At 43.5% G+C, this 8,705-nt stretch overlaps 1 protein-coding gene across 1 annotated transcript; it reads left to right on the forward strand.

Moving 5' to 3' along the window:
* Positions 1–7,102: 7,102 nt before the first annotated feature.
* On the forward strand, positions 7,103–8,171 carry diras1b (DIRAS family, GTP-binding RAS-like 1b; the record flags this gene model as incomplete). Its single annotated transcript, XM_084045502.1, has 2 exons — positions 7,103–7,411; positions 7,884–8,171. The coding sequence occupies 2 exons, from the start codon at positions 7,103–7,105 to the stop codon at positions 8,169–8,171; spliced, it is 597 nt and encodes a 198-aa protein (XP_083901628.1).
* Positions 8,172–8,705: the final 534 nt, after the last annotated feature.

An 8,705-nucleotide genomic window follows, 5' to 3' on the forward strand; every position in this document is an offset into this window, starting at 1 on the left:
CCCACTCCTCTACACTGTGCCTGGGTGAATTACCTTACTGCATACAGAATCAGAAACAGAGTCATCTTTATTATCACATGATTACAGGTGTAACAGAGTTACAGAGTGGGTGAAATTGCTCTCAGATCTCAGCATTGCAGTTACAGGAAGAGTTTGCATCTCTATGTTTTGAATCACAAACCCATACCCTGATGGAATTACAAGGTCTTCTCAGCCATCAATGAGGCCAACATTAACAAAACACTGTTGGCTAACTTGAACTTCAGAGGCTTTTGTTTCTAATGAAGTGTACACAGTAGAATCCTCAGGGTTAATCCAAAATATTGTACAAATTGAACAAAAGTAACAAAGTTAATTTACTTTAGTACTGTACATTTGTAAAATGTTTGAGTACCGGTATCTGTACTTTACTTGAGTATTTGTATTTTTGTTGCAACGAGTCACGATGAGTCACATGGTGAGCATGTAGATCAGCTTATTTCACTATTATTGCTTTTTTAATGTCTGGGGGGAAATGTCTAAATTAAAAAGAAAACCTACTTTGTCATTTGTACTTTTGAATACTTAAGTATTTTAAAAAGCATGTACTTTTGAATACATCCTTTTTTTAAAGCGAATACTCCAGTAGGCTACTTGAACTCCAGTACAAATTTAACTGAGCAACTTTCACTGCAGTTGAGTAATATTTGACCAGGAATATCCTGGCCCAGCTTAATGTACAGGCTTTGGGGGCTGCAGACCAGGGCACCAAGCTCGGGGGTGCACCAAATGCCTGACCCAAAAGAATAAAAGACTGGAGTATTGCCACCCTTGTCACCCCCCGCTGATAAAGCAAAACATTTCAATCCATACGCATCTTTCATCTATACCTTGACTCAAGTACTGGAGTTGAGTACGTTGTCCACCACTGGTGACTGTGCAGCCAATTCTAGTTCAAGGGTTGTACACAAACCATCAAAGTGTTTGTACGTGCATTAGGGGTTGCATGTAGTGTCTTAGGGAGACTGCTGGTAACTTAAGTCCTGGGAATTGGGTCAATGCAGAGCAGTCCAGAAGCACAGGGGAGGTTAAGCTCAATGATTAGCCACTAAGCCAAGACCACAGTACTGCAATCTCTTGCACATTCTGGAGGACACATGCACACACATTCACACATGAAGCATATGCAAACACACACTCACAGCTGTACATTTGTATATGTAAACACACGCACGCACGCACGCACGCACGCACGCACGCACGCACGCACGCACGCACGCACGCACGCACGCACGCACGCACGCACGCACGCACGCACGCACGCACGCACGCACACACACACACACACACACACACACACACACACACACACAGGCAGAGATGCACATGCACAAAAACCTATGTACAGTTTGAAATAGTAATGTGAATATCTCCTCTACCCTCCCCTCCTCTGCATGTCTCGTCCTGTGTATTTAGTTTTATTAGAAGGTGCAAACACAGTAACAATATGTGATTGAGTCAAAACTCTTAAAATAGACACAAAAACGTATTGCAAATATGCCCATTGAAAGAGTGGATTTAATTTGTTCTCTTTCTCCCTCCATTTCTCTCTAAACTCAGATTAACATCATGCACACGCACGCACGCACGCGCGCGCACACACATACACACACACACACACACACACACAATCAAATTTTCACTCCCTGGCATCTGCCAGCCACTGCCAACAAGGACTGTCCTTGGCTCAGATCCTTCGCTGCGTACGTGCGTGCATAGTGTAGATGTGCATGTTGTTGTGGGTCCATGTATATATGCAATAGCTGGAGTGGATGCCTGTCAGTCAGCGAGTGCCTCGGGACACATGGCCACTGAGCCTGTTATATTTGTGAGTCACAGAATACTCCAGAATAAACCTTGCATTCTCCCACCTGAAAAAGTCATTATTATTCCATGGAACAGCTTCACAGCGTTGTGGAACATTCATATATTTCCAGAATCCCGCGCCTGATTAAAAACAGCTCTGCAAGACTCCCAGGGCCTGCTTTGTGGGTGTCTGTTTGAGCATGCTCTTGATCTGTTGAATGGCGTTGTATTTGATGTTGGTTAATGCGTTTCCTTTGTGCCACCGCTTAAGTGGCTCTCTTGAGGGAAATTATGTGCATAAATTCTGCAAAAGGTGACATTTCTTTGCTTGCTCTATGAGACAAATGAGTGAAGGAAGTGGGTATTTCATGTGTTTGTTGAGAGAGGAGAGAGGAGAGGAGAGGGGAGGAGAGAATGCTTGATCTGTGCCAAAGCTATCTCCTAATGGAGTTTGGCTGGCCTGCCACAGATGCGTTTATAGTGTGCCATTAATTCATTAAGGACATGCAGTCCTCCCATTTAAAATTGAGAGGAGAGGAGAGGAGAGGAGAGGAGAGGAGAGGAGAGGAGAGGAGACAACCGCCTTTTAGGAGGAAAGTCATTAATCTCTGTGGCTTGGTGTCAAGGACAAATAGTGATGGGGCTACAACTGTGTGTGTGTGTGTGCGTGCGTGCGTGCGTGCGTGCGTGCGTGCGTGCGTGCGTGCGTGCGTGCGTGCGTGCGTGCGTGCGTGCGTGCGTGCGTGCGTGCGTGCGTGCGTGCGTGCGTGTGCGTGCGTGCGTGCGTGGGGGTGCTTGCATGTGTTTGTGTGTGCTTGCATGTGTTTGCATGTGGGCATGCATACTGCCCATTTGCTCACACCTGCATACTGTGTGCGCAGCACCGAGACTCAGAGATAGACGTAGGAGGAATAGGTCGGGTAGGTGGGAGAGGGGAGCTAATTTTAGTCCAGGTGGGAAGTGGGAGGGGTATTGGATGGGCAGGACTCACTGTCACTGCACTGGAGAACAATATAAAAAGACAACAGAATCACTGACTGACTGACTGACTGACTGACTGACTGACTGTTCCCAGACAGTCTGGGCCATCGATCAAAACCACAGCGCTCTTAGTTTATTGATTAAACAGCATGGAGACCTGGGAAGAAACCGGGGAGAAACAGCAAGAGACAAGAGACTGCAGGCTGAGGGGATAGGTTCAGAGAAAGCTAAATGATAATTAGGCCTGCAAACTACACAGATTGAACGCGGGAGAGAGAAATGCAGCAGAGAGTAGGAAAGAGAGTAAGACAGAGAGAAAAGCGTATTACAAAGTAATCAGGGACAGACAGAGGACATGGACGCACGCATGCACACATGCATGAATGAACACACTCACTCACTCACGTACACACACGCACACACGCATATATCCATGACCTGATATTGTACAGAGCCAAGCAGAGGTCATTCTGTCTAGTTAGTATATTTAGCCTTTAGTCTGATCTCATACTGTAGATCAGACTAAAGGCCATGATGCTGGACATTTTGAGCCAGTGTAAAGCAGTGACCAGCAGTATTGTTTCATCTGTATATCTTTGGTGTTCTGGCCTGCTCTTTTACCCCACCTGATAATGTAAAAAATCCGTCCCTTAAATAGCAATAATAAGTTTCCCATCATAGCCTTGTGCCTATTCAGATCAAGGAATCTTGAGGAGACAAAACATGTTTTATGTTTGATTTATATTTCATCATATGATGGTGTTGCACTCCAACAATAGCCATCTATAAGCTCCCAATGCTTCACGGATGTGACGCGTTGTGAGCTTGTAGATTGGATATTTTCTGCGTGTGACATCGTCATATGACGGGAGTGTAAATTAAGCATTAAAACGTTGTGGAGACAAATCGCAGTGGTCTGAATTGCTGCTTAAAGGCAGTGAAAGATAGGGCAACCTTTTTTGGCATCAGTGAAAGGTGTTTAATCACATGAGGTGAACCTGATGACGATTGAAAATATTTTTGGCCATGCGCCTCATTTTGTTGATTCATTCTTGGAGTGTGGCCCATCTAGGTTGGACAAAAATGTTAGTAGGTCTAGCATTTCATCACACCATACAACTTGTGGAAAGTAACTGTAACAGAGAGGACCTCTTTGTTACTATGTTAAACATGTACTTGAACCCTTATTAATTGAACAATATTTGCACAGCATATGGGCACTTTAGATATTGGCACTTTAATTATTTGCACAGTTGTATTTGGCACAGTCCTGATTTTATTGTTGATTGAATACATTTGTAACTGAACATTTGAATTGTGTTTCCTGTTTGTTGAGCTGGCCACTCAGCTATGTAGTTCCATCTGGAGACAAATGTTTAGTGGTAATCAGGAGGGGAAATGCAATGTGTAGAATAGAATGAGTGCAATAGAGACTTGAGTGCAATATGTATGGTGTAAGATAGGTAATTGAGTGATGATTGGAATCTTAACAGTTACTGTTCAAGTGGAGCTGTTCTGTCCAGTGTAATTGGGCTGGACCAAGTCAGAATGGCAGAGGGGGGTTGTGATGTGTTTTAGAGTTGCTTATGGTTGTAGTAGAGGGGAAAGAGTATTTTGTAGTTCAGTCAGTTTGAATATACTTGTGGAGGTTAAGGGTATTTAAGGATTTATGGTGTTTATTTATGTATTGTATCTTTATTTATGTAATGCTCTGAGTTAGAACACCCCTTATAATGGTATAGTCCAGGCTGGCTCATTAGATCAGCTGAGCATAAAAAGCAGTCACTTGGCACTGTTGAGAGAGGTCTGTTGAGGGTGAAGAGCTGCTGGGTTGTCTATGTTCCTGTATGTATTTTCTGGTGAATAAATACACCTTCTGGTTGCAACCTAGTACCTGGCTCTGTACTGATTTCCAGCCGCTAAATGGCACAACCTCACAGTAACTAAAAACATTTATACAAGTACAAAGTACAATTTTGAGTTACTTTTACTTCAATTGTGTATTTGAATTTCTTTATACTTTAAACTTCTACTCCACTACATCTTAGAGGCAAATAGTTTACTTTTTACTCCACTACAATTATTTGCAAGCTTTAGTTACCACTTACCAGTTACTTTTCAGATTTAGATTATTATTAAAAAACATGAAGCAATTAAGACCTGTTTTATACATTGGCTCTTTTATACAAGCTCATCGTGACGCTTTGTGAGCTTGTAGCTTTGCATTTTTTTTAAAGATTTTGATAGCCTGTATCTTACAGTACTCTTAGTTTACACTCATACTTCTGCTACTAGTTACTTTGGACCACCCTTCAAACTACACACGTTAGAGCTCTCAGTTTTAGTTTTAATCGGACACCACCACGGTGGGTCTTGGCTTCAGATAACCAGCCAATCCTGACTTGAGTTGCATATTTCATGGTGATTCGTTGTGAGCTTGTAGATCGGCTATTTTTGAAAGATTTTTACAGGCCTTTTACTTGTAACAGAGTACTTCTACAATGTGGCACTTGCACTATTTTTACTTAAGCAAAACATCTTGGTACATATCTTCCAGCACTGCACACAACAGCAGCCTCCATCAAACTATGGCCAGAAAGGACTGAGACACATTCATTTATTTTCATGACAGATATTAAATCTCCCTTAGATGTGACCCAGAATCATTGCTGAACATAGGCAATAAAACTCACTGAAATCACATTAATTTTGAACTTCTTGACTGACATTATCTAGAATCTGGCAATGCAATTACGGGGCACTGTGCCAACGATAGTGGGCGTGAGTGTGACAGAAATCCACTTATTCCATCTAGTGCTGCTGTTGATTTACCTTTTCATTACAGTTTGTACTTAGAGACTGCCACATGATCACAGTTGAAGTAGTATCTTATTATGGACTGTAAAAGACCATGTAATGGGGTTAGGCCTTGAAGAGATAAATAATGCAAGGACATTTGGAAATTGCACATGCAAACACAAACACACAAAAGTAATTTCTGTGTGTCAGTGGGGGCGGCCCTGCATGTGTGCGTGCGTGCGTGCATTCTGTGTGCGCGCGCGCGCGTGTGGGGCACGCACAATACGAGTGACTGAGGACATCATGGCTCAGTGTTATATTATATGAGTGTTACATGTATTATGTACAGTATGTGTGAGTATCACAGTCGTGTAGATACCCCTTTTGCAGACTTATCTCTGATTGAGCTACACTGTTGTTTAATGGTCTGGTACTTGGGTTACATTAGAATGTTGTTTTAAATATTATGCTTATTTTTCTCCACTCAGTAAGATTCACAAAAAAAAAACATTGCCAATAGTCCTAATGAAAAATGGTGCAGAATGAACGAGGACTAATGCAATAGCTACCACTGTATGCCTGGGGGAAGCATCATGCTATTTTTCTTATCCATTACAGTCCATATTTATTTGAAATGCAGCAAGCTGTGAGAAGACTAAAGTCTAATTTATATGTATGATTTGCTCGATCATGTCGCTCACCGAAGATAACAGATTTGCAAGAGAATTGTATTTTTGGTGACAGCAACATGGTTGTACGACAAATTATAATTTAGACATTGCTGTATATGACAATCCAGCACCACATGCTATGATGAGCCGGCCTCCCTATTTTGGGCATGTCATGTCACCACTCACCATTATATACTCTGTGTGTGTGTGTGTGTGTGTGTGTGTGTGTGTGTGTGTGTGTGTGTGTGTGTGTGTGTGTGTGTGTGTGTGTGTGTGTGTGTGTGTGTGTGTGTGTGTGCATGTGTGTGTATATATTATTATTATTCTTTCAAAAAGAACGAAATTAGCAGCTCAATCAGGCTCGTATGTCAGCTATACGATGATGTATATATAGGGCTTAAGTGGTTAACGAGTGCAGAGAGCTCCATAAACCCAAAAATGGTCCAAACAAGGACACATTTCTTCCACTCTGTGCCGCATAAATAGTTGATATATAAGGAGACGTTGAGACGTTTTGGGGTTGAAACTGAGATACTGTACTATTGCTCTATATTGATTGGGGGCGGATGCCTGTGTCATGTAAAAATAGTTGGAGCAACCCCAGCCTCATCCTCTCTAATTTGTACCATGTCTCATAGTCAGACCGCTAAAACCGATACTATTACTGTGAAAGTGCAACATCCCCCCATACTTTCTCGCACCCCTTCCCTCTGTCTGTCATACGCTTTCGCTCATTCTCCCTTCTCTCTGCTGTCTCTCTCCCCTCCATAGGTGTAGTAATTCTGTCTTCAGCCTGAAGGGGCAGAATGCCGGAGCAGAGTAATGACTATCGTGTTGTGGTGTTTGGAGCGGGCGGGGTGGGGAAGAGTTCCCTGGTGCTGCGCTTCGTGAAGGGCACGTTCAGGGACACCTACATCCCTACAGTGGAGGACACCTACCGCCAGGTCATCAGCTGTGACAAGAGCGTGTGTACACTGCAGATCACAGACACCACAGGGAGCCACCAGTTCCCGGCCATGCAGCGCTTGTCCATCTCCAAAGGCCACGCCTTCATCCTGGTCTACTCCATCACAAGCAAACAGTCCCTGGAGGAGCTCAAACCCATCTATCAACAGGTGAGATCGAGCTCTGTTTTTACAAGGACCTTGTTTAGCCCCACGGCTTAAGGGCTGTCCACACAGAGCCTTATAACTATAACTATAACTATAACTGTTATAGTTATAAATATATTGTTTTAAAAATCATTCTAACCCTAAAAGATGGCAAAGTCCACGTCACAACTATACTGACGAGACGGCAATGGGGTACAATTTATTTATGTGCTTGGTGTGGATGGTCCTTGCAAAAAATGGAAACATGCAATAGTAAAGTAACATACATGTCAAAATGAGTGCATTAAGGCAAACGCATTGTTCAGCTTCTGATCTGATTAATCTAACAAAAACTAAAACATAGACAGACGCAATAAACAGACAACAGATGACATCAACATATCTTATAGAGGGAGGGCTAATTTACACTTTGTTCACGGTTGCTCCAGTGTCTAATATTGTTACCCTCTGCCCTATTGTCCTTCCTCCTGTGCAGGTCCTAGCCATAAAGGGCAACGTGGAGGCCATTCCCATCATGCTGGTGGGCAACAAGAGCGATGAGACCCAGCGGGAGGTGGAGACCAAGGACGGTGAGGCCCAGGCCAACCTGTGGAAGTGTGCTTTCATGGAGACATCTGCCAAGACCAACCACAACGTGACAGAGCTCTTCCAGGAGCTCCTCAACTTGGACAAGAAGAGGAACATGAGCCTCAACATTGACGGCAAGCGCTCAGGGAAGCAGTCCCGTGCCGAGAGACTGAAGGGTAAATGCAGTGTGATGTAGAGTGGGACTGAGGAGGAGGAGGATGAGGAGGAGGAGGAGGAGGAGGAGAGAGCGGAGGTGGCACGAGAGAGGGAGGAGTGGTCAGAGGAAACGTGGAGGAGAATGACGGGAGTTGAAGGGGTTTTATTTGCTTTGATTGGCTGTAAACGCATGGCTCCCATAATAAAATCTCCAGAGCTGTTAGGCACCACCATGAAGAATACAAATCACAATGAACCTACAGGAGCAGTCTCTGTCACTGAAACATATGAGTCAGATCCCATAGCAGTCAGTGTGTAATCCTGTGGGATCTGGGTGTTTAACTTAGAACTCTACATCTTTGTGAATACTACTGAATGAGAAAGAGAGATGGAGGAATGCAGTGCAGAAGAACATTGACAAGGATGTTGACATGGACTGCTTGGAGATAAAGAGAGTGTGTGTATGTCACATACTGTATGTACATACTGTACTGCAATGGTCCTCAACCCAAGTTCCAGAGACTACGCAGTGTGTACGTGTGTTTGTGCGTGTGCAACTTTTCCATCAGCCAAG

The sequence above is a fragment of the Gymnoscopelus microlampas genome (assembly GCF_963454915.1).
Source record: "Gymnoscopelus microlampas genome assembly, chromosome: 20".
Taxonomy (NCBI): domain Eukaryota; kingdom Metazoa; phylum Chordata; class Actinopteri; order Myctophiformes; family Myctophidae; genus Gymnoscopelus; species Gymnoscopelus microlampas.